This window comes from Grampus griseus (assembly GCF_964374135.1).
Source record: "Grampus griseus genome assembly, chromosome: 9".
In the NCBI taxonomy this organism is placed as follows: Eukaryota; Metazoa; Chordata; class Mammalia; order Artiodactyla; family Delphinidae; genus Grampus; species Grampus griseus.
In genome coordinates this window covers 14487915-14514987 of record NC_139003.1, presented here as the reverse complement: position 1 = coordinate 14514987, position 27073 = coordinate 14487915, and the positions used below count along the sequence as shown (strand labels likewise).

Genomic DNA, 27073 nt, shown 5'->3' with positions numbered 1-27073 from the left:
GTGGCATGCGAGCTCAGTAGTTGTGGCGCGCGGGCTTCAGTAGTTGTGGCTCGCGGGCTCTAGAGCGCAGGCTCAGTTGTTGTGGCGCACAGGCTTAGTTGCTCTGCGGCATGTGGGATCTACCTGGACCAGGGCTCGAACCCGTGTCCCCTGCATTGGCAGGCAGATTCTTAACCACTGTGCCGCCAGGGAAGTCCCCAGAGACTATTTTTATTCTTTCTCTGAAGGAGAGGTAAACACCACCAGGAGCTGAAGGGAAATAGAACAGAGACAAATGGCTGAAGGAGAAGGGGAAGTTAAAATACCCATTATGTAGGTGTTGATTTCTGTAACCGTACTCTAATGTGAATCTTTACACATCTTTTGCTGTCTTACAATTTTAGTTTAATGATGAGAAGAAATTGATGAACTTTCATCAGAATCTTCAGGATATCACAGAAGATCAACTCAGTTTGGCCTCAATCCACTATATGCGATCTCACTACCAAGAAGCTATTGATATTTATAAGCGAATACTGCTAGATAACAGGTCTGTGTCCATTTATGCCTCCTTGAAATCTCATTTTGTTACTTTCTTCTGTACCTAGTTTGACTGAGGACCTAGTGTCCTTTGGATCTAATATCACCACGTGTTCAAATCTATTTAGCTAATAATCTGGTGAGATTAAGAACTCCTTATTGTCTAGATCAGGGTTTCTCCACCTTTATTTCATTATTGACCTACCAAGGAGGCTTTTTAGACTTTTCCCCCGTTAATTGCCCTCCCATGAAGTTTCAGTACCATAGATATATTGTATATCTGTTTATGTACTGTATGTATATCTATGTTTTATATATAAAATGAGTATGATTTTCCACCTCTCCATAAGAACCAATTTTTGCCCCTTTGTGGGTGATATCACACCTGTTGGAAATGCATGGTCTAGGTGTATCAATTTCAGTGTTTTGGTTACACTGTAGGTAACTTGCTGACAAAATTGGAAACAAATCATTCTGAAGAATTAATGTTCGAACTTTATCACTGACCACTTGGCTTCTCTCCTGCATCCCAAAAATATCTCATACACTTCCCTTCTCCCTTCCTTTGCTTTACTGTCACAATCTCCCACCCATTCCATTCTCAGTCGTCAAATCTACTTGCCTTGCCTGCTTATTTGAGTTTATACTCGATTACTGATTATGTAAGTTTTTTTAAACATGAATAGGTAGTAGTTGAACTTTTCCCTTTCTCCTCTAGTTGTCATCTTTTACTCTGCTTATGTCAAAACACTTAAATATTATAATACAAAAAGAAAGATGCTACACTGATTATATTCTTCTTTTTTCTTTAAAAGAAGAAATGTCCTCTTTGCCTTGCTGTCCATTTGAGCCATTAAAAAGGTCTGTAGTTTGACAACATTTCTATGAAGTAGACTTAAATTGTTAATCCTTAATTCTTTCATCTAATAGGGAGTACCTTGCCCTCAATGTTTATGTGGCCCTGTGTTACTACAAGCTGGATTACTATGATGTGTCTCAAGAAGTTCTGGCTGTTTATCTTCAGCAAATTCCTGATAGTACCATCGCACTCAATCTTAAGGCCTGTAATCATTTTCGCCTTTACAATGGCAAAGCTGCTGAGGTAGTGATGAAATTTGTTCTTTTTTTTTTTTTTTTTTTTAATTTCTATTTTGGCTGTATTGGGTCTTCGTTGCTGCGCGCGGGGTCTCTCTAGTTGCAGCAAGTGGGGGCTACTCTTCGTTGCGGTGCGCAGGCTTCTCATGGCGGTGGCTTCTCTTGTTGTGGAGCACGGGCTCTAGGTGCGCAGGCTTCAATAGTTGTGGCATGTGGGCTCAGTAGTTGTGGCACACGGGCTTAGTTGCTCCACAGCATGTGGGATCTTCCCGGGCCAGGGATCAAACACGTTTCCCCCGCATTGGCAGGCGGATTCTTAACCACTGCACCGCCAGGGAAGTCCCATAATTGATTCTTAATTTACTTAATTCCAGTTTGAATTACCCTGTATTTCCCTATAAAGTATGTAAACATACTTTACACCAACAGCAGATTCAACTGCTGGGTGAAACAGTGTTTAGCAGCTGGTGGTTGGAGAACACATCCTTAACATATGCCCAGATTCACTTTTCATGGTTTATGTAGATAAAGGTGGTCAGTTGTGGCAAAAGAAATGCCTATCAATTAAATTGCTTAATATGCAATGGAGTGGTCCCTTTATATATCGATATTATATAAAATACATTCTTGGAATACTCATTTCAACTAGAGTCCCTGGAGTCTGCCTAATTGGCTAGTTCCCAGCATCAGCAGTTTAATAGTAAACTGGATTTGCAATTTGATCTCATTAGAGTTTTGTTTAGAATAAATGAAAGAAGAGAAGTGTATTCTTGCCTTTCTACCTTGAGTCAGTCTTGGGGACCTTGCCAATTTTAGTATAAGGTCCAACCTATTACATGTTTACATTTTGTCCGCACATGTTCTTTCCAGAGTCTGGTATGGGTGGCATGGCTAACCAATCTGCTGTAGGTCTGACGGTGTCCATGTCAGGATACCAGACTGCACTAAAGGCATGCTTTTTCATTTGAAATTGTGTCCATGTAGATTGCATGTTGATTTGGTAAAGTTCTCCAGCAGTAGTTGACTATGTCAAAGGTACCTGAAGAAGCTATTTTTTTTTTTTGGTAGCGAGAGGATATAGTTTGTGTTTACCTATGTTAATTTTATTAAACCATTTAAAAGCAGACATTCCTCTAGTAATTTTTATAATGGGCTCTATATTGTGTAGTTCATTCTCTCCCCAGACACCAAAGCATTCTGATATTCTATAGTAAACATGAAATAATCTGTAATGATTCACTCAATTCTTTTTTTTTTTTTTGCGGTTCGCGGGCCTCTCACTGTTTTGGCCTCTCCCGTTGCGGAGCACAGGCTCCGGTCGCTCAGGCTCAGCGGCCATGGCTAATGGGCCCAGCTGCTCTGCGGCATGTGGGATCCTCCCGGACCGGGGCACGAACCCGTGTCCCCTGCATCGGCAGGCGGACTCTCAACCACTGCGCCACCAGGGAAGCCCTCACTCAATTCTTAAAGTACTTTGAACAATTTACCCAAGGTTATACAACTAACAAGTGAGAAATTCAGGTCTCAAACCCTGACTCTAAAGCCCAGAGACTTAACCACTAAAATTTACTGCAAACTTAGGTGTACATTCCTCTTGCTCTTAATTTATATATATACATAATAATATAGCTACCGAGTCATAAGCATGATTATTTAAATGTAATCAAATAATATGGTTATTATATCTTACCAACAAGTAATTGGTAATAATATGACTATTATATATGATTTTATATCTATATATAAAATCATACTTATTATTTGGTAGTTGCCTAATTTTCTTTTTTTTTTCTGAAGAGGTTTTATTATGCACTGAGGGGAGGGAGCTCCGTCCTTCTTGGCTGCTGCTTTCCTCCTGGCTGCCAGGACATTACTCAGCTCCTGTCTCTTCCTTTTGGCGTGAAAGTATGTCCCCACCCTTTTCTTGATGAACTTGAGGGCCCATGTGTCCTTGGAGACCTTGAGCAGCTCCGTGGCCTGCCGTTCTTAAGGGGCAAAGCTGCATACCTCTTGGATCACGTCTCACACACACTTGGTATACTTGGTGAGGCGCCCGTGGCGGTGGCTAGGCCTCGGCTCGCTCATGCTATTAGTCACCTTGTGGCCTTTGTTGAGGCCAATGGCCATGGGCCAGCACAGAGCCATGGCCCTGAGCTGCACTGGGGCCCTGAGGGTCCAGATGGTGGCGGATCCTACCTGAGCAAGACCTCATTAACCTGCTTTAATTATCTTTAATCTAGACAAGCTCATTGAGGGTTGAGACTGTCCTTTGGCATTTGTATCCCAGGACCTGGCACAATGCACACACAAAGTTGCTGCCAACTAAGTAATGGTTGAATGAGAAATTTAAAATATGACTAACAAATTAAGGGTGAATCACATTAGAAGAAGGAGGAGGTTCAAAAGAGGTCAATAAAGATGCAGATTGAGAAAAAGCCATTGGATTTCCTAACTGGGGTTTCCTACTCTGATTCGGGTATCATTATTATTGGGTGTTGAAGGTAGGTGGCAAGGAGATAAAGAGTGAATGAGTAATCACTTGGACTGAGAATTGTCCTGAAGGATGTGGCAGAGGAATGACAAGTAGATGATGAAGAAATAGAAGCAGTGAATATAGGATGCTGGTAAAAGGAAGAAGAACACTGGTTTCAGAGGATAAAGAAATTTTATCCCCCCAAACTGGGAGGGCTCCGGTAGTGATTAAGAGCAGGAGCTTTGAAATCAGATAGACCGTATTCCAATCCTAGCTTACCAGCTATGTGGCTTTCAGTGCACCACTTAACCTCCTTAAGCATTATCTGCAAAATATGCAAACTAATAGTACTGCATTACCGTAGGTTTCTGTGATGTCTGCAAAGTCCTTACCTTCATATACATTGTAAACTCTCAGTGAACTGAGCAATTAGCAAAGATTTCATAGGCTGGAACACAGTCACATTTATAGGCTTCTAAACACCTATTGTTTTGCCTTTTTCAAATCCAGCTTATCTGTAATTACATTTAAAAGGTTTGATTTCTCAATTAAAGACAAAGATTGATGAATTAGATGGAAAAGACAAAACCCTAATATAGGACACAGAAAATTTGAACGTAAAATCACGTATTGATGTTTCACGAGGAATATTTCTTACATGATTTCTATCAAGTTGTCGTGCTTTTAGAAAGGTCATTTTCACTCTAACATATTATAAGATGACCTACATCTTCTATTTATAATTTTATGTTTTAACAGCTTTATTGAGATATATGTAACATACCATACAGTTCACCCTTTTAAAGTATACAATTCGGTGGTTTTTAGTATATTCACCACTATGTGCAATCTTCATCATGGACAATTTTATTTATTTATTTTTAAGCACTTCTTTTTTTTTTTTCCCTCTATTTTTGGCCGTGCCATGAGGCTTGCGGGATCTTAGTTCCCTGATGGGGGATCGAACCCTCGGCCTCGGCAGTGAAATCACGGAGTCCTATCCACCGGACCACCAGGGAACTCCCACCACAGTCAATTTTAGAACATTTCCATTACCTCAAAAAGAAACTCCATACCCTATAGCTATCAACCCCCATTCACCAAGCCCTAAGCAACTACTTAATCTACTTTCTGTCTATGGATTTGCCTGTTTGGGATATTTCCTGTAAAAGGAATCATATACTATGTGATCTTTTATGACTGGCTTCTTTTACTTTACCGTAATGTTTATAAAGTTCATCATGTTATAGCATGTTTTAGTACTTCATTCATTTTTATGACCAAATAATATTCCATTGTATGGATATACCACATTTTATTTTTCCAGTTGTCAGGGGATGGTTATTTGGATTGTTTCCACCTTCTTCCTATCATGAATAATGCTGCTGTAAACATTTGTATACATGTTTTTGGACATGTTTTGAACATGTTTTCATTTCTCTTGGGTATATACCTAGGAGTGGAATTGTTGGGTCATACTGTTTTCCAGAGTGGCTGCACCAGTTTACATTCCCACTAGCAATGTATAAGAGTTTCAATTTTTCTACATCCTTGCCAACAGTTGTTGTTATCTGACTTTTTTTTTTTATCTGACTTTTTTATTCTAGCTATCCCAGTGGATGTGAAGTGGAAGCTCATTGTAATTTTGATTTGTATTTCCCTGATAACTAATGAAGTTGAACATCTTTTCATGTGCAGTGAGTGCTGCTTTAAATTTTGCGCCCTAGGTAGCTCACTTGCCTCACCTTTATTCCTGGCTGGCCCTGCCTGAGATCAAAGCTATCATAATACTAAAAGATTTTGTTTTTTCACTCAAGTGTGCAGTGAAGTTTTCCAGGGACAACATGATTTCAAAACAGATTGATTGCAGATACAGATATGTCAATCCAGCTGTCATCTGTTAAGCCAGACATTAAAGAGATTTGCAAAAATATAAAACAGCACTCTTCCCACTAAATTTTTGTTTTGGTAAATACAGTTTTTTTAATGAAAAATATGTTATTTGTGTTAATGTGTAGTGGGTTTATTACTACTTTTGATTAATTGATTACTTAAAATTTCTGTTTTAATTTCTAATACAATAAATATGAATGGCTATAACCCACATAAACAAAAACTCTTTGGGATCCTTAATAATTTTTAAGATTTAAAAAAGATCTTGAGATCCAAAAGCTTGAAAACTGCTGAACTAGCCTAATATTACCCAAGGCAGGGGTCCCCAAGCCCCAGGCCACAGTCCGGTATTGGTCCGCTGCCTGCTAGGAACCGGGCCGCACAGTAGGACGTGAGTGGAAGGCAAGCGAGCGAAGCTTCATCTGCGCTCCCCTTTGCTCCCACTACTGCCTGAACCATCCCCCTGCCCCCCCCCCATCTGTGGAAAAATTGTCTTCCACGAAACTGGTCCCCAGTGCCAAAAAGGTTGGGGACCCCTGACCCAAGGCTTTGGAATTACTGCTGTGGACAAGAGAGGAGATTAGTAAATGGATTGCTGAATAGGTGTGCATTCCTATGTGACATCAGGTAGAAAAAGTTTGTAGTGCTTAGTGAGAATAATCAAGGATTTAATTATTTTATCCGGAAAAGCGTAGGTACCCACTGATGGAAGTAGAAAAAGGAGGTGAGGAGGTTTAATCAAAATTATAGAGTGGCGGGGCTTCCCTGGTGGCGCAGTGGTTGAGAGTCCGCCGGCCGATGCAGGGGACGTGGGTTCGTGCCCTGGTCCGGGAAGGTCCCACATGCCGAGGAGCGGCTGGACCCGTGAGCCATGGCCGCTGAGCCTGCGCGTCCGGAGCCTGTGCTCCGCAGTGGGGGAGGCCACAACAGTGAGAGGCCCGCGTGCTGGGAAAAAAAAAAAAAATTATAGAGTGGCAAGATGGGAATAGCAGAAAGCTGAGGAAGGGGATAAGTGAGTCTAGGACATTAGTGAAGACGCTGTGGAAATGGCTGACCATTTCTTCTAAGGGAAGTTAAGGGTGCACGACAATACAGAAGAGATCTGATAGGTCTAATAAATAATAACATAGAGGGGAGAATTTATGTTAATTGCATCATGTAAATTAAGGCCAATTCAGCAGGAAGGAGATAGTATGAAAATTCAAGACATAGGTGGAATGGTCAGCTATAAGAATCAACCTGAGTTGTTAAAAGTTTGTCACCTGAAAGAAAAGACTAACTCTGTGAGTCTACAAACTTGGGTTCACCAGTTTCAGACTTGCTACTTAGTGTAAGGTTCAGTCACTTAATGTTTATAAGCCTCAATGTTCTCATCTGTAAAATGAGGGTAATAGTAATTACATTGATCATTTCTTAGAGTCCTGCAGAACAAGTGGAACAGCATGTTAAATTCTTTGTCAACTATAAAATGTTGTAACATTTTATATGTGATATAAGAACTATACAGTTCTCATTTTCATAAGGCTTTCCTTTTTTAATTTCAGGCAGAACTCAAAAGCTTGATGGACAACGCTTCTTCTTCCTTTGAATTTGCTAAAGAGCTCATCAGGCACAATCTGGTGAATAATAGTTTGCAGTCTTGACTGACTTGAGGCCTACCCTATTTTGGTACATCACAGTGGTTAGAAAGATGAATGAAGGGAGTTATCTCAACAAGTATTTCTCTACTTTAAGTAAACTCTTTCTTGCTGTGGAGGAGAGAGAATGAGTTTAAGGTATCAGGTTTTTTCCTCAAGCAAATCCTTATTGGGGGGGCAGTAATACATACTTAACATTTAGAAAGAAGTGTAAGGCAGTGAGATCCACGTGTTCATTTTGTTGGCAAAGACAAAGGAACATATTCCTTTGGGTTATAATAAATGGGAAGGATATTCTGATGAAAGTAAAACTTGAGCTGGTCTTTGGAAGATGGCTGGGATTTATAGGGTTCATTTGTGGCAGGGACATGGGTGAATGAATGAAGAAGACATATGTGATAGGTTGTGAGCAGTTTGAATTTACTAGAACAGAAAGTGTACTGGGGCACAGTGAAAAATTAAAGTTTTACTTAGTGAAAAAGTAAAAAGGGGGTTAGGTTTAGGACTGGATTATGATGGCCATTGCTAAAAAAAAAAAACATTCAGATGCAGTTTCAAGTTTGATTCCATTGACTATGCAGTAGAGTGGGTGCAAAGCAGCTGCATTCAACTCAGACACCCGGGACATTGAGAAAACTATTTAATATTGTTGAGTTTCAGATTCCTCATCTGAAAATGGCAATAATAATGACTACTACTTTTCCTTCTGATTTCTCTGTACCTTCTTTGGCACCAAGTCTCTGAGTATGAATGCTGGAAACTATAGTTGTTTTAGACTTCTCTTCCCCTTTATCTCTGATAGCTACTCAGTCACTTAATCCTATTAATTCTTTGTTGGTATTGTCTTATATTCATTCCATTCCTCCTCTAATTCAGACCTCCATCACAGACAGCATTTTCTGTGGTTATTTTTTATTATAAGCTTCTGTCTCTAATCTTTTCACTTCTAGTCTAGTTTACAAATTAAAGACAGATTAATTTTTGTGGAAAATGATGTGTTAGAGGTAGTAGTCTGGAAATTAAACTTGGAAAGAGATTAAGACCAGAGAACAGGTTTAAGAGTTTTCTTAAGAGTAGTGATAGTTGAAGAAAGGGTTAAAAACAGAGAAAAACATGGCTCCAGGAGAGCATTTGTATTTAAGTGGCTGGAAGAAGGAAGATAAGAAAATATCTCAAGAAAGGGCAGGCGAGAAAAAGCACCTAGATAATGTACAGTTGACCCTTCTACAACACGGGTTTGAACTGCATGAGTCCACTTATACACAGAATTTTTTCAGTCGTAAATACTGCACGGTCTGAGGTTGGTTGAATCCTCGGATGTGGAGGAACCGTGGATGGTGGGTGGCTGACTATAAATCATACTCGGATTCTCAAGTGTGTGGATGGTCAGTGCCTGTAAACCACCCACTCCACCATTGTCAAGGGTCAACAGTAATGTCATTTAAAAATTTTTTTTCTGATTTTTATACAATTTTTAAAGGTTACACTCCATTTACAGTTATTACAAAATGTTGGCTATGTTCTCTGCATTGTACCAATACATCTTTGTATCCTATCTTACACCCAGTAGTTTATACCTCCCATTCTCCCACCCCTATATTGCCCCACCCTCCACTGGTAACCACTAGTTTGTTCTCAATATCTGTGAGTCTGCTTCTTTTTTGTTATATTCGCTAGTGTGCTGCATTTTTTAGATTCCACATATAGGTGTTATCATACAGTATTTGTCTTTCTTTGTCTGACTTATTTCACTTAGCGTAATGCCCTCCAAGTCCATCCATGTTGCTGCAAATGGCAAAGTTTCGTTCTTTTTTATGGCTGAGTAATATTCCATTGTATATATAGACCACATCTTCTTTGCCCATTCATCTGTTGATGGACACTTAGGTTGCTTCTAACTGTAATGTCATTACAGGTACACATTTTAATCACCTGGGAGATTTTTTAAAATAATGATGGGTGAGATTTTTACTGAATGGTTGGCTAGGGTTCAGCCATGAGTACTTTTCTTAAAAGTTTCCCAAGTGGACATAATATACAGCCAGAATAAAGAACTGTTATATGTATGTATAACGGGGAAATGCATATTAGCTAGCAATAGGAATTATTCTTGGAGGGTGGGATTAAAGAGAAAAGTGAAAAAATGGAAATTTTCCTTTTTCCTGTCATTAATAGTATATGTAAGTTTTTTCCAATGAATACAGATTACCTTAATGTCTAAAACAAAACCTGAAAAATATTAAGCAATATAAATTGTTGTTATTAACATCTACTTTTGGAGTCAGATCTGAGGTCAAAATCAAGTTATACCATGTACTAGCTTTGTAACATTGGGTAAGTCACAAAACATTGATGAGTCTCCATGTTCTCATATGTAGAATAGGGGAAATTACAGTACCTACCTTATTCCCTTGTGAAGATGAAATGAGGTAATGTGTATAAGGTACCTCAAGCAGTATGCAGCATATAGTAAGCATATAGTAGACAGTGCTATTGTTGTCATGCTATTCCATCAGTGTCAAAACTGCAGGTATGTCATGGAGCAAGAGGACAGAATAGTCCATTGAATTTGGCCAAAGGGGTTAATTTGTGACTTGTAGAGTGAGTTTACTAGTGTGCAGAGAGAAGAAGCAAGTTTTCTGGGAACTTAAGGAGTGAGAGGATGAGAAGAAAGTTGAAGCAGGGAACTACATACTTTTAAAGTGTGGCATTGAAAGAAAGGAGAAAAATAAGGTGCTATCCAGAGGGAACAGTGGCACCAAGTGGAAGATTTTTCAAGAGAGCAGAAACCTTTGTGCATGTTTGAAGTTGAGAAATGGGACCAGGATTAATGAAATAGAATGATTGATTAATGCAGAAACAAGATCTAGATGGAGTCAGAAGTTATGACATCAAAGAAGATAGATGTAGGAATTAATCTTGGCAAGAGAAGGGAGTATCTCAGACAAGGAGGAAGCAAATAAGGTGACCATATGGATATTTTGATGTAGAAAAAAGAGATTAGGTAGTTTATGCCTGATTGCCTTGATTTCTGTGTATTTATTTGTGAAATAACTGTGTGCCAGATACTGTGCTAGGCTCTGAGTACAGAACAGTATGCCAAACTGTCCTTTCATGAATGGTGCTTTTGTTTTAGCTATTCTCTGTAGCATTTATTATCATACGACAGCATACTTAAGTTTGCTCTTTGAGGGTCTCTCCCCACCTGAGTATAGCCTATATAGTGACAGGGGCGTGACTTGTTCCTGATGTAGCCCTGCTATTACAATACCAAGCATATAGTAAGTGCTAATGAATATTCACTGAAAAACTAAATGAAATATTACCTACTATGAGCCACACATTTAGCCCACTTTAACTCATTTAATCCTCATGATAACCCTGAAAGGTAGACATTACTAATGCCATTTAGAGGTGAGGCAACGGTCTCAGAAAGTATATAAATTCCTTCATGGAGTTTTTGATAGAGAATATCTGTCTAGAAAAAAAGTTTCATTAATTATTGGGTACTTTAAGAGTTTTCTACAGTTCTTACGAGGAGAGAAGGAAATGTATGCAATAAGGTTATGCCTTTATTCTATTTCTTATAATTTAGGATGGTTTTAATTAGGTCAGGGTCATATGTTTATAGAGAGGGCTTCAAAAATATATTCATCCTTTCAAAGAATAACTGTTGTGTCAGCTGCTTACACATTTCTACCAATAAGTGAACTCATAGTTTTTGCCATAATACAGAGTTTCTCTGTCTTTAGGTTGTTTTCCGAGGAGGTGAAGGGGCTTTGCAGGTTTTGCCTCCCCTGGTTGATGTCATTCCTGAAGCTAGGCTAAACTTAGTGATTTACTACCTTCGTCAAGGTAAGAAAACTGTATCTTGGTCTTGCCTATTTAAGATATTTTAGAACATTTAATCTCTAGCTGAACTACTTGCTTAATCTTTAAAATCAATTCATAATACTTCCAAAAATATGTTTGCAACAGGTTCGTAGGACAAAACAAATTTATTGGTATTTATTTGTTGTGCCTTTTCTCTTTATTCTCTCTTTCCTCTTCTGTTGCTTCCAATCTCTCACTCATTCTGTTCTTTTCTTTTCCTCTTATTTTTCTGCCCTTTTTTCTCTATTCATTCTATTTCAGTTTTTCTGTTTTTTTTTCCTTCCCCTCCCTTGTTTCTTCTTTTTCTTGTGTTCCCCTATGTGTAATGTACATCTACATTTTCTTGAGTCTTTTCTTTTTCATCATTAATTGTTTTTTATTTGCTCTAATTGTCTGCCTTTCTGTTTATTTGTACCCCCGGCTTCTCATGAGAAATAGTATGATGCAAAGAGAACGTGATATTTGTTTCCCCTAAGTAAGGATAAAATTGTTAGACACATGCCTAAAGCAGTCTTTTATCTAACAGTTGTGAGTACAGGGTAGGAGTTACCATGCAGTGGTGCTGGCACTCTGTCATGGACCTCGGACTAACAGTGTGGGCCTTTTTAGGTGCATGGTAGAAACCAACCAGACAACATATTCCTCATCGAGGAAAATGTAAGTGTTTATTAGCATAAGAACATGAACTTGCAAATAGTTCTCTCTAATTTGATATATAAGCACAAAGAAATATGCTTTTGGACGAGAATTAAAGAAACACTTTATATATTTTATAAATTAATTTTTATTCTAAAAATTTTCAAACATAAACAAAACAAGTTAATAGTATGAACATTCAAAATGAACACCCAAATATGCATCCCAGATTCAACAGTCTTCTAGATATTGCCAGTCTTTTTTCATTTGTCCTCCCTCTCCCATTTTTGTTGCTGAAATATTTTAAAGCGAATCCCAGACTTCATGTCATTTCACTCCTACATACTTTATATATCTTTTAAAAAAATGGTTGTTTTTCTTATATAATTACAATGCCATTGGCATATACTTCCCCATTCCTTATTTTTGGCTTGAACTTTTAGGTGCTCCATGGCTTAATATGGGTTTCCTACAGATACTTGGTTATCTACTACTCAACATTGAACTTGATGGAGAGTTAAGAGACAAAAAAAACAAATCATACTTCCCATGAATGTTTGAAGGATCTTATCGTTTGGGAGACTGTTTCAGAAGAGTTTGCTAGGATACAGATTAGTATAGCTACTTATTTCTTATATTTCAGATGATGTACAAGAAGCTTATAACTTAATTAAGGATCTGGAACCTACTACTCCTCAGGTAATTGCGAATGTGTTGCATTTTTACTAACCAAGTTCTGTTGAAAGTGGAATTTCAGAAGGCATCTTAGAGACGATTCTTGCTTGTAGAATCTCAGGAAAGATCGTATATATTGATCTAGGAATGTTAGGTGAGACTTTTTTTTTTTTTTATGTGAGACTTTTGAGATGAGAATGAATATCCTGGGCTTTTTGATATTTGTAAACTCCTGTATATGTGGTCATCTCCTCAAAAGGGTTGATGTTTGAAAATACTGAAATCTAGAATTCTGATGAAACTAGATACAGAAACTTATGTCAGCAGTATGATTGTCTGTACTATATCTTTGTCCCCTGCTAGGTTGTTAGCTCCTTGCGGTCAGGGATTGTGTCTGTATTGCATCTCCAACACTATGTATACTAAGCACATAGTAGGCATCCCACTCACTGAGTGAAAGACTGACTGAAAACTGTTTCTAGATCTAAACAGGTATATTTCTCCAGTGTATTAAAGGTTTCAGCATCTTTTGTTCTGTTCTTTTTATGAGCCCTCTTAAATAAAAATAGTACCCACATAAAAATTGATAAAGCTAAGGGGAGTATCTATTAAAGAACAGAACCAAGTCTGAAGGGGATACAGGTGAGGCCTCAGGACTCCAAAAGCAAGAATACCTTACAAAGGAGAATCAGAGGATACTTTTTCCTTTTGAGGTAAGGGATCACTAACAAAGGAAGGTTATTATATCATTGGAAAGGGAAAAATATTGATAATATATATATGATGTCATCACAGAGAATGGCAGTGACTGATAAGATGTAAAAATTATTACATAAACATTTTATTGTTAATTTTTTCCACTGAATTGAAATAAAAATAAAACTTAACTCCTGTGAGTATCCACTGAGTTTTTCTGCTTAAGATTGAGAATTTACAAATATGATGAATTCTGTTATATTAATACTTTCCTGGGAAACAAATGAAAGTCTGCTAATTCTTTCATTCAAACCAGGGATAGAACAGAGAAAAGTGACTTTGGGTAACTTTTGATAATATATATAAAGCATTAAATTGATGCAAATGATCTATTTGAAAGATATCTCATAGTTGCACATTCCTTTTAAATTAATTAGTGATATTCCATGTGTCCAGGAGTATATCCTCAAAGGAGTGGTCAATGCAGCCCTTGGCCAGGAAATGGGTTCGGTGAGTATAAAATCACTGGTAATCTGTATCTTGCAAAGTTATGTGTGTGGAAAAGATCAAAATGAACATCAAATTTCAACAGCAATAAGCTTACAAATAGGCTCTTTTGCAGTTCCTTTTATTTCTCCATATCCCCCAGTCCAGATTCCATTGTGAAAAGAATTCTGTGTTATTTAAAGACAAAAAAAGGGGAATTCCCTGGTGGTCCAGTGGTTAGGACTTGGCGCTCTCACTGCCAGAGACCCAGGTTCAAGCCCTGGTTGGGGAACTAAGGTCCTGCAAGCCGCACAGCATGGCCAAAAAAATAAAATGAAATAAAAAAATAAAGAAAAAAAAGAAAGCTACAACCCTAAGAATTGCTGCTTTGGTTTAAAAAAAAAAAAAAAGCCCAATTGTTAAACAGTGTGTATATATAATAACAAGAGCAAATCATTGCAAAAATTCATTCTTATTTTCACTGACTTTTTAAATTTTTATTTGTTTGGCTGCGTTGGGTCTTTGCTGCTGTGTGCAGGCTTTCTCTAGTTGCAGCAAGCGGGGACTACTCTTTGTGGCATGTGCGGGCTTCTCATTGCGGTGGCTTCTCTTGTTGCAGAGCGCAGGCTCTAGGTGGGCAGGCTTCAGTAGTTGCGGTGCATGGGCTCAGTAGTTGCAGCTCACAGCCTGAGTAGTTGCAGCTCACAGGCTGAGTAGTTGCGGTGTGCAGGCTCTAGAGCACAGGCTCAGTAGTTGTGGCGCACGGGCTCAGCTGTTCTGCGAATCCCTTCCCAGACCAGGGATCGAACCCATGTCCCCTGCATTGGCAGATGGATTCTTAACCACTGCACTACCAGGGAAGTCCCTTCACTGACTTTTTTTTAACCTTGCATACCTCTGAGCTTTAATTTTGACATTTGTAAAATGGGAATAATTGTTTCTCTGGAAAGGCTTTTTATAAGTACCAAAATGCTGACTAAAATTAAGCTTTTATTCCTCTGAATATAGCATAGTAAGTTCTTTTTGGAACAAAGTGTAATATAAATAAATCTTTTTATCTCCAGCTCACTCCAAAGTGCTTCATGTAGTAGATAGGCAATAAATAGCTATTGAGGGCTTCCCTGGTGGTGCAGTGGTTGCGAGTCCGCCTGCCGATGCAGGGGACACGGGTTCGTGCCCCGGTCCAGGAAGATCCCACGTGCCGCGGAGCGGCTAGGCCCGTGAGCCATGGCCGCTGAGCCTGCGCGTCCGGAGCCTGTGCTCCGCAACGGGAGAGGCCACAACAGTGAGAGGCCCGCGTACCGCAAAAAAAAAAAAAAAAAAAAAAGCTATTGAATAAATTAATGATTTTATTTAATAAATACTCCTTGTTATAGCCATAGCTCCTACCACAAGGTCTGATATATGATAAAAGAGCAATAAATATTTGTTAAATGAATGAATGAGTTCATTTAATGAAGATACTTTTTGTTGTTGTTGTTGTTTGTTTTTTGTGTTACACGGGCCTCTCACTGTTGTGGCCTCTCCCGTTGCGGAGCACAGGCTCCGGACGCACAGGCTCAGCGGCCATGGCTCACGGGTGCAGCCGCTCCGCGGCACGTGGAATCTTCCCGGACCGGGGCACGAACCCGTGTCCCCTGCATCGGCAGGCAGACTCTCAACCACTGCACCACCAGGGAAGCCCAATGAAGATACTTTTAAGATAGAATTTGGGGATTGGATTTTTTTATTCTTTTCTATCTACCCTAAATAGGTTTTAATTCAATTGCATATTATTTTCTAGTTGTTTATGCTAATAAGAATTAGTACGATTGATTTGGGGAGGATTTATAACAAGGGTATATGTTAAATCCTGACAAATATGTTAAAACCACAAAGTAATACAAGTAATGTATTTTCAGCTTATTCTTCTGTATCAGCTCTGCTTTGTTTTTCAGAAGGATCATATGAAAATTGCCCAGCAGTTCTTCCAGTTGGTGGGAGGATCAGCTAGTGAATGTGGTATGTCTGAATCTGTACTTGTGAGCATGATTTATAACTGGAGTTGGTCATATACTGACTGGTGAAGTTTGATTCTCTGTCCAGGGATATATCTGTTAGGCTTCCCATTATAAAGTAGAAACTCAGACACAGGAGAGAATATTGAATTAGCCCTTCTTAACATCTCAGCTAAAATGGGAGGAGAGGATATATAAATAGAGGAGAATAAGTATATTCTCTAGTTCATAAGAGATTTAAAAATTTGATTCTGTTTTTTATTTGAAATGTTAACTTTTATTGATTTCTCAAGAGCTCTTTATATATAAAACTTTTGTCATGCTGTAGATATTTTTCCAGTAGGTCATTTGCTTTTAACTTTTCCTATGGTATTTTTTTCCCATATAAAAACATATCTTATTTATCTTTTCTATAATGATTTCTTACATGGGTATCAAGTTTAGAAAATGCTTTTTTATCCCTGAAGTTATATAATATTCACCTATATTTCCCACCAGTAGTTTTGTGGCTTCATTTTTATTATTAAACTATCAATCTCATCACTGAAGATTCAGTGTAAGATTTGAGAAAGGGATCTAAAAAGGGCTGATAGTTAGCCAGTGTGAACCAATATGGCTGTCTGTACCAGTTGTCCATGGCCGGCATCTATTCTGATGAACAGTGTTCATGCTGAACTGATTGTTAAATATTCTAATCACCCCTGGATATTCATTTTCTTTCAAATGTTTCACCAAAACTATTTGTTGGATAATATTTTCTTTCCCCATTTCAATTCATTTGTACAACAAAAGTGTATTGTGGTGTTAGGGATACAGTAGTAAACAAAACAAACCAATCCCCCTATGCTTGTGCAGTGTACAGTCTAGAGAGAACAGACTATAAACATAATAAGTAGATTATAGGGGACTTCCCTGGTGGTCCAGTGGTTAAGACTCTGCACTCCCAATGCAGGGGGCCCGGGTTGGATCCCTGGTCAGGGAACTAGATCCCGCATGCCGCAACTAAAAGAGCCTGCATGCTGCAACTAAGACCGCGCACAGCCAAATAAATAAATAAATATTTTAAAAAAATAGATTATATAGTATATCTGTGCTAAGTGTTTTGGGGGAAAAATCTTGAGCAGAGGAAGGAGGATTGGGAGTGGCAGTGGTGAGGGCCAGGCGTTATCCTAATCCTCTGCCACTTCAAATACGCATCTGTTATCGGACAAAAAGTTGGTCAGGATCAGGATCAGATGGTTCCATGGCAAAGTATTTCTCCATTTGAGACCAGAAGTGTTGGGTTGTCTTAGATGAGTAATGATGGATACTAAGTCACATTAGTTGAGTGTGCAGGTGTTGGAGTTGGGTGAGAGAATCAAAGCCCTGGAAAAGATCTGGGGAAAACTGTAGCCTGTAGAACATGTGCTCATGTGGGACTCTGTTAACCGCAAAAGAGATTATCAGTCATTCTTGAGTACTGTGACCTCCATCATGCTGAGGTTTTGTCCACTGAACAGAATCTGTAATTTCAGAATCTAGAAAGATGTCTTGGAATACATTCCTGTCTCTAAATTATAAAATAACTCAAAGTTCAGCTAAAGAGAACTTTTTTTTTTTTGCGGTACGTGGGCCTCTCACTGCTGTGGCCTCTCCCCCTGCGGAGCACAGGCTCCGGACGCGCAGGCCCAGCGGCTATGGCTCACGGGCCCAGCCGCTCCGCGGCATGTGGGATCTTCCCGGACTGGGGCACGAACCCGTGTCCTCTGCATCGGCAGGCGGACTCTCAACCACTGCGCCACCAGGGAAGCCCAGAGAACTTTTATTTTTAATATTATTAAACTATTATTTTTAATTAATTAATTAATTTATTTTTGGCTGCGTTGGGTCTCTGTTGCTGCGCACAGGCTTTCTACTTGCAGCGAGCGGGGGCTGCTCTTTGTTGTGGTGCGCGGACTTCTCATTACAGTGGCTTCTCGTTATGGAGCATGAGCTCTAGAGCACGGGCTCAGTAGTTGTGGCGCATGGGTTGCTCCACGGCATGTGGGCTCTTCCCAGACCAGGTCTCGAACCCGTGTCCCCTGCATTGGTACACGGATTCTTAACTACTGCGCCACCAGGGAAGCCCCTAAAGAGAACTTTTAGTTTCATGAATACACCTGGTTTCTTTTCCCATTCCATTTCAGATACAATACCAGGGAGGCAGTGCATGGCTTCCTGTTTCTTCCTGCTTAAGCAATTTGATGATGTCTTGATTTACCTCAACTCGTTTAAGGTCAGTGTAGAATTTTCTAGATGACTTTGTATACAAAATACTGTATATAGTATGTCACAGATAAGATACTTTTAGAGTATCTTTTACTACCACCCTTTTACTGTGGTGGTAGTAGTGGCATCAGCTAATTCCTTAAGATTATTTTTGTGTTTACCTGGTATGACTGATGTTTTCATATTTTATATGTTAATGCTCAGTGTGACCTGTTCTTGGGATGTTTTTCAGAGTTACTTCTATAATGATGACATCTTTAACTTTAATTATGCCCAAGCCAAAGCTGCAACTGGCAATACCAGCGAGGGTGAAGAGGTGGGTACCTGCTTTTGAAGGCGTTTGAATAATTCTATCTGAAAACATTGTTATCTTTTTCTCAAAAAGTTTAAGGGTAAAGGATTATTAAAAGTTCTGTTGTTCTTAGGTTATATTAAAAAGTACAATATAAATAGATATATAGATTTTATAACCACATTCATGTTTTCCTTTTTTGGATAAATTTTATAAAAACATAACATACATGGAGAAAAGTATACAAATCAAAGTACACAGCTTGATGAATTTTTAAAGTGAACATACCCAAATAGTCAGTACCCAGATCATGAAACAGAATATTATCATAACCCTGGGAATGCACCCATCTCCTTTTTGAGTCAGTCTCTTTCCCACAAGGCTAACCACTATCTTGACTTCTAACTCCATAGGTTATCTGAATGATTCAAAATAATTCAATTGAATTATTTAATTCAATTTTGTTATTATTCAACAAATTACTCAACTCATTATTATTCAAATTCTAAGTATTTTCTAGTTTCCATTATGTTTAGAAATGATCTTTTTATTATCTTTGACGATGAGTTATTCTAAAACATGTTTCATGATTTTCAAGTGTGTATGTTATCCTTTCCAGGTTATTTTATTTTGATTTCTAACTGAATTGTATTGTAGTCATAGAGTGTGGTCTGTATAACACCAGTCCTTTAAAATCTGTTGAGACTTGCTTTATTGCCCAGTAGCATGTGCAGTTGTTAATTATTCTGTTCAAATCTTCTATATCCTCACCAACCTCATGTTACCTTGTGATATCAATAACTGAGAGAAGTGTTTTAAAATCAGCACAAAAATTGTCCTTTACTTTTCTCAGTGGCCTGTATAGAATTTGGTCATTTATAATGCTCATTAATCTAAGGCAAGCTGCTATGGATATTTTTATTGTAAAAGCATCTTCACGTTTATTCCCTTTTTCCTCCTCTTACAGATTTTCCTTTTAATCCAAAGTGAGAAGATGAAAAATGACTACATTTACCTCAGTTGGCTAGCTCGGTGCTGTGAGTCTTCTTTTAAATGTTATAGAGGAATGCTTTTATTGAGTGTTTTCTAATTTTGTTTTGTAGAATGAGTAAACTCTGAAATTAAGTGTTGTTAATGCTACTCAGTAAGGATGGCCACGTACATGTGTTATATATGTTTACCCTGTGAATAGTTCTACCATATGACATTGACGTAGCATAAACAGTCCTAAAAGATGCCAAGTTCTTCCTTTAGCCTAGTAAAGCTTCCAGAGTCTGAGTTTACATTGTTTTTTGTTAAATGATATTGTTATGCTAATTTTACCTTTTCACTTTGGTGCAGGCCTGAAAAGTGATAAAATGTCAAAAACATAATTTGTGTGTACTATATAGCCTATCGTCTCTGTCTGTCTGTCTCTCTCTTGCTCCTTTTTTTTCACTTGGTTTTAAAATGTTCACTGAGTTTTTGAAGTCATGGGAAAATTTTAGCAATTAGATTTCTAAGTGAGGCTGGAACTGTATGAGTGGGATTGAATGAATGATAGATGACTTTTCAGCAGATGAGCAAAGTAGGAACTACTGGAAGTCAACCCAATCTAAAAAGATGTAACTATGTAAAGCCTAACTTAAGTATTTTAAGTATGGTAGAGTTCTGACGGGGAAACCAGCTTAATGCCGACAGTGTAAGCTTTCCCATGTAAGGGTTGCTTACCATTACTTTGTATATTTGTAACATAGAACCAAATCCATAGACTAGCAAGATGCAGAAGTGTATTTCTTGTACATTTAAAAAGCATAAATCTTTGTTTCTCTTTGTAGACATTATGAATAAGAAACCAAGACTAGCCTGGGAACTTTATCTCAAGATGGAAACCTCTGGCGAGTCCTTTAGCCTCTTACAGCTCATTGCTAATGACTGCTACAAGGTGCGTCTGAGTGAGACCCAAGGGGAAAGTGACGATCAGTATCACATTGCTGCATTGACTAAATATTAGGGGAAAGTGTCCTAGAGATTAAATGGCTATAGGTGAGAGGATTCGCATCGTGATATCAGAAATGTCATCCCTTTTATGAATGAACTGAACTCAGAGATAGGCAGCATTTCAGGGTTTTATATGTACGTAAAACATGTATACATATAAATGAAATATGAAAGAATGTGTATGAAATAGTGGTTTAGAGAGGAGGTTTTAGATTTCTAAAGGCTATGAATCTTTAGGTACCATGCAGATAGAGATATTCATCTGGTAATTGGAAGTTTCATTCTGAATCTCAAGAATGATGTCCTCTGACATCGAGAGACAAATCTGGAGAAATCATCACCACTTCAATAGTAATTGAAACCCTGAAAAAAGTGAGATTACCGATAAGGGAGTAAAGTAAGAAGAGTAAGAGAGTTGCAAACCAAACCTTTGGGAAAACCATGGTGCAAATAGTGGACAGGAAAGACAAAGGAATCAGAAAAAGAGAATAAAAAAGCAGTCAGATTTAATAAAGGACGAACTGTGTGTGTGTGTGTGTGTGTGTGTGTGTGTGTGTGTGTGTGTGTGTGTGTAGGGAGTTGGAAAGGCAGGGAAGAGGGAGGAGTTTGGGGCCTTATCCTATACATTAAAAGCTTTTTAAAAAGTTAGCCTCAAATTCTGGAAACTCCTATTTTGGGAATATTTCTTCCTGTCCAAAAGACAGGAAAACGTCAGGTAAAGAGAGTCTAGTATCAAATTAATCAATAATATCTCATTGCAAAGTGAATCATTACATTATAAAGTGAATCACCATCAGTGGAAAAGGATTTAAAACATAGGAAACTTGAAAATGTTTAATAGAACTTGGTGGATGGCAATGATATTAAGTGAGTTAGGGAAGGCAGAGGAAAATAAAACATAAAAGACAGGAATTTAGTTCAATTTTAGATGTATTAAATCTGTGTTTGGGGCTCCCAGGTAGAGATATTACATGTGTGAAATTATCAGGGTGAGCCTGGAGCTCAGGTATTCATGTGAGAGGCTCGGACTAGAGATGTAGCTTTAGAAGTTAACAGTAGTTAATGGTGGTGGTGGTAGTAGCAGTAGCAGTAGCAGTAGTAGCAGTGGAGTATGGGAGAGAATGAGATTAACCAGTGAATGGGGTGAGGAACCACATGGAACACCACTATTTAAGGGATAGAAATAGAAAGAAGAGTCAGTGAAAGAGACAGAGGATGAAGATGAACAGAAGGAAAAGAAAAGAACCAGGAGAGAGAAAAAAAAGTGTTTTTTATTACTCTTTTTCTTGTTCCTATTTTATCAAATGCCAAGGAAGGAAAATGTCAAATCTGCAACTAGATAGAATTGCAAGAGGCCTGAGAAAGCACTGCTAGGTACAGAAGAGGATTGGATTAGGAAGCAGATTCAATGAGAATAACGTAGACCACAATCTTAAAAAACTGATGTATGATTTCATATATATAACATTCTTGAAATGACGAAATTATAGAGATGTAGAAAAAATTGGTGATTGCCAGAGGTTAGGGGTGGTCAGCTGGGAGGAGAGTACAGCTTTGTGGTGATGGAATAGATCTGTATCTTGATAGGGGTGGTGGTTACATGAACCTACACATTTGATTAAATGACAGAACTGTACATACACATTGTAGTGATGTCAGTTTTCTGGGTTTGATATTGTGATATTGTACTATAGTTGTATAAGCTATAATGGGGGAAATTGGTTGAAAGGGACATGGGACCACTCTGTACTATCTTTGTGACTTCCTGTAAATTTATAATTATTTTAAAATAAAAAGACTTTAAAAAATGAACCAACTAGAGCTCTATCCAGCAATATAGATGAATTGTAAAAACATATACAAGACACAAAAGAATATTTACAGCTTTATTTCATATAGCTAACATACTAAGAGGCAACACTCAATTATATTGTCTAAAGATGTTTACATAGCTGATAAAACTATAAAGAAGGTCAAAGAACTGATGACCATAAAAGTCAGACTACTAGTTACCGAAAATAGGGAAAGAGAGGGTTGTAGTGTGGACATGACACACAGAGCTTCTGTTTTGCTGTCAATGTTTCATTTCTTGACCTGGGTGGTAGTTACACTTATATTGACATTATAGTCATTAAACTGTACATGTATGTTTCCCACACCATTTGGTGTGTTTCTTTACCAAAGAAAAAATTTTTAGGAGACAAATTTATAGGAAGAAGGATTAACCTTGAAAAGGAATAAGAACACTTCTTTCTGAGAGATATGCAGAAAAGAGGGAAGGAGTAATGAAGGTACAAGAATAATTTGGGGCTTCCCTGGTGGCGCAGTGGTTGGGAGTCCGTCTGCTGATGCAGGGGACACGGGTTCGTGCCTCGGTTTGGGAGGATCCCACGTGCCGCGGAGCGGCTGGGCCCGTGAGCCATGGCCGCTGAGCCTGCGCGTCCGGAGCCTGTGCTCCGCAGCGGGAGAGGCCACAACAGTGAGAGGCCAGCGTACAGCAAAAAAAAAAAAAAAAAAAAAAAAAAGAATAATTTGAACTGAAGGAAGGAGAGTTGTGTCTTCCCTATGAAGTATAGAAGAAAGCTAAGCTAAGATGCAGTAGAGATCTTAGGAAATTGGCAAAGGCGTAAAACAACAGTTCACAGGAAAGGAAAGGTAACGAAACCGCACTGAGTAAGGAGGATTGCCAAGCAATTTGCAGACTTCAGTGAACACTATACATTTATGATTGCCAATCAGGAAACCTCGTCTAAGCACAATTTAATGATAGTCAGCATACTCTACAAGGCCAAGGAAATGTGTAGTATATTTGGGCAAGAAGTTTGTCAAAATGAATTAAATGTTTAAAAGGCTTGCTGTTTAGAGTAGGAGTCAGTGTACATCTGGGCATTCTGAGACTTTAGGGACAAGGTACGGGAAAGACCATCCTCTTGGGCTGAATGGGATCATATTAGCGTAAGGTGAATGATAGTAGTCATCTACAGAATGTATGGAGGAAACTTGAAAAATAACCAGTTCAAATCACAGTCATCAGAGTTTATCCTCAAGATTAGAATATGATTAGAAGAAATGACAAATATGTTGATTACAGTGTAACTTGACTATATGTAGAAGAAATGTTATATTATTGAAAACTTAATGAAGGGAAGGGGGTTTAAACTGAACTCAGGTACACAAACTGTGATTTTCCTTCTTGTTTTAATAAGGAATTGAAATTTATCTAATTTGCTAATTGCAAGTGTTGTCATTACCCATGCACTTGTTTTATGAAATTATGTTTCATCGTATCTTTACATTTAGTTTCATTCTGTGTGATCTTATGACTACAAGTATTACCACAGTACTTTCTTTTATTCAGATGGGCCAGTTTTACTATTCAGCCAAAGCATTTGATGTCTTAGAGAGGCTGGATCCCAACCCTGAATATTGGGAAGGCAAGAGGGGGGCCTGTGTAGGCATATTCCAGATGATCTTAGCTGGGAGAGAACCCAAGTAAGTAGACAGACAATAGACACTACCTCTATGCATTTGCTGGTTCCTGGGGGATGAGAATTGCTTTCTTGGATCATGTCCTCTGAAAACTAAAAATTATTTTGATGAATAAAAGGTTAAGTTTTATATTTCTATCTGACCTTTTTCCTCCAGAATTTTTATTTTATAGAATCAGATCATTCTAAACTATGTATAATGGGGACATTGAGTATACTACAGCTCTCGAGTATAAGAGCAAGATATATATTTGGCTCCAAATGAAATGTCATTTTCATACAATGCCTTTTTCAATCTCTTCTTCTCTTTTCTTTGCCTTTTGGCTTTTTTCTTGTGTCTCTTAGTTTAGTCCTCAAAGAATTAGAAATGGAGTGAGTGTGGTTAATAACTCTTTTTTTTTCTTTTGCCTTCTCATATTCCAGGAAATACTGAGACATTAAGTCTACATAAAATTAAGTGGCGTATAGCTCCATTTGTTAAAGTTAAACTACTTAAAACTGAATTCAGTTTTCTGAAAATAACTTTGTGGAATGTATTTGTTACTGATGTATAAACAGAAGATGCGACTCTTTTTTTTTTTTTGGCCGCTCCACGCAGCTTGTGGCACCTTAGTTCCCCCGACCAGGGATTGAACCTGGGCCCCAGCAGTGAAAGTGCTGAGTCCTAACCACTGGACCATCAGGGAATTCCCATGACTATTTAATAAGTAAATAATCTATCAAAAATTACTTCCTGCCTTGTATCTACTTCCACTCCTAAATAAAAGTTGAAAAGAATTTGGGTAGTTGAAAGAAGATACTTAAGGGAAAACGTAGAAAACATGAGAGAACTCTTAGGGAAGAGGGTCAATCGACAGTCATCTATAGATTTGATGAGGTAATAGGGAAGTTTTAGTCTGCATTACTTAAAGCATGAGTTTAAATTTTAATTAAATTTAAGTTACTTAAAATATAAATACTGACATTTGCCAAATCTTGGTCATTAACTTTCCTCTCTTCCATATTTATTAATATATTATTTTTCTTGAAGAAATAATCTGTGCCTGGCTTTGTAAAATTTTACAGATATGGCAATGACACCCAGTTTCGGGTGATTACCACCTTAAACAAAGGAGAAATCTGGGGCTCAGACAAGTTAAGTCACTTGTTAGCACAGAGCTAGAATTTGAACCCAACTCTTTGAACCCAGCTCCTTGATACAACTTTCTACTCTGTCATGCAGAATAAGCATAGAAATGGAAATATTTATGCCATATTAAGACAAAAAATAGCATATATATAGATAGTAGAAGTAAACAAGGAAAACTTGGATTGGTGAGAAGGATTTCACAGAATTTCCATTTTACTATGGCCTCAAAAGAATAGAAGGCTAGGAAGTTTGTAATTGGTTTTTGAATGCACCGTATACACATATCAGAAGCATATGAAGAACAGTCACAAGTTTATTTTACTTGTTAATTTGCATTCTTTACTGAAACAATTTGTCCTTTCAAATCTTTTCCTCAGAGAGACCCTTCGAGAAGTGCTCCATTTACTGAGAAGCACGGGTAACACCCAAGTAGAGTATATCATCCGGATCATGAAGAAATGGGCCAAAGAAAACAGAGTGCCTGTCTAAACTAGCTCCGGAGTCCTAAGGAGCCAGTCACCACGTTGACATAAAATTGGAAATCATTCTCCTCAAGTTTACGTAAGATGCGGGGCTCTGTTTTACTGACACTTCCTTCCTTGCTCTTCGAGCCTCAAGATCAGTGACTGGCTTGCTTAGACCGAGCCTCCTGGCTGAACTAAGAGCCATAATTTGTGCTGTGGCTCCTGTATGATCCGACGACCAATAAGACTTTGGACTTGTCTGGTGCCTTTCTTCTAAAACTACTCAGAGTCCTCTTATGTGATTTACTGACTTGAAGGAGAATGGCATAACTTTTTTTACATATTAGCATTCCATGGCATTTTCTCCAAGCTGCAATAAAAAATGCCTTTAATGCTCAAAGGTCACCATCATTCTGTCATCTTAATTTTAGCCATCTATGTACATTATCCTGTTTTACTGGGAAATTCCATAAAAAGTTTAATAGTGCAGCTCTGAATCTTGGGAGAGCAGAGGTTATAAATAGCTACATGATTCTAAGAATGGCAGTAAGATCCTTTATCAGACTGTCCAGTCATTAATAGATAATAGGCTTATGGGATTACTCTTTCAGTAGTTGAATTCTTGATGATAATAACACAGTTGCAGTGGAGTAACCTGAATATTGCAGTTTTTTTAAAGGTAAGTACTATGAAAAAAATCTGTGTGGTACATTTGAAGATATTCAAGAAACAGTATAAAAATCTCATCAGGCACTTCCCCACTGTAATTTAGGTAACATTACAGGTTAGGTTTTTCTTCATATATCCTGCTGAATAAACATCAAGTTTTGAAAGTAGGGCTACAAAGATTATTTTATTTCTTAATGTAATGTTAGTAGAATATGGATCGTGTAGAGCCCTTTGAGGGATTTCCTAATGGCTGGACTCTGTCCTAAGTCGTATCCTAGCCCAATGTTTCCGAGCTCTCGCAATATAAACCCATTACACAACTGAGCATTTTTAGGCTCACGACCTATTTTCAGAAGATAGACCTACATGTTTTATGTACCAGATTACCTTTGTTTCTATATTACATAATTTTTTTCTGTTAGTTTAAGGTACAAGTATTACAGGTATAGAAAGTGCAGAGCCATCCCTATCCAGCCTGGGAACTGAAACTCATAATTCCTTGAAGCACTAAAGAAGAATAGTGTCAGTTTTCCCACCTATACCCCCAGCATCCACTGTGGATGAAGAATTCATATATAGAATGGAGATGGGAACATGGCAGGAGTCGGAGCAGCTAAGGAAAGGAGGTCTGTGATGGCAGAGAGCCTTTGCCTTCTGGACAGTTGCAAGGGGTTCTTCCAGCTCTGCTCAGGAAGATGACCAGTTTTCCAGTCTTTTATTTAGACCCAGATCTAATCAGTTCAGAGCACAAATCAAAATAAACTGACCTGGGGCTTCCCTGGTGGTGCAGTGGTTGAGAGTCCGCCTGCCGATGCAGAGGATAT

The 27073-nt window shown here is 38.2% G+C and overlaps 1 protein-coding gene and 1 pseudogene across 6 annotated transcripts in view; one reads left to right on the top strand and one right to left on the bottom strand.

The window, feature by feature from the left end:
• The window catches only part of IFT56 (intraflagellar transport 56), a 34453-nt gene extending 8509 nt beyond the window's left edge, over positions 1-25944 (top strand). For 3 of the 5 annotated variants that reach the window (XM_082661893.1, XM_082661892.1, XM_082661894.1), the window contains 13 exons: positions 384-529; positions 1450-1621; positions 7525-7599; positions 11370-11472; positions 12770-12825; positions 13954-14007; positions 15921-15984; positions 18146-18234; positions 18460-18543; positions 19487-19556; positions 20337-20443; positions 23858-23991; positions 25494-25944. In XM_082661893.1, coding sequence (XP_082518019.1) covers positions 384-529; positions 1450-1621; positions 7525-7599; positions 11370-11472; positions 12770-12825; positions 13954-14007; positions 15921-15984; positions 18146-18234; positions 18460-18543; positions 19487-19556; positions 20337-20443; positions 23858-23991; positions 25494-25605 — 1266 coding nt within the window. In that variant the 3' untranslated portion in view covers positions 25606-25944. The remainder of the gene's footprint in view (positions 1-383; positions 530-1449; positions 1622-7524; positions 7600-11369; positions 11473-12769; positions 12826-13953; positions 14008-15920; positions 15985-18145; positions 18235-18459; positions 18544-19486; positions 19557-20336; positions 20444-23857; positions 23992-25493) is intronic. The other 2 variants (XM_082661896.1, XM_082661895.1) reach the window with 1 other exon arrangement.
• Positions 2072-3759, bottom strand: LOC309827665 (large ribosomal subunit protein eL36-like; annotated as a pseudogene). The gene is made up of 2 exons: positions 3428-3759; positions 2072-2078 (listed from the first exon to the last, which is right to left on the bottom strand). The product of its transcript is annotated as a large ribosomal subunit protein eL36-like (transcript).
• Positions 25945-27073: the final 1129 nt, after the last annotated feature.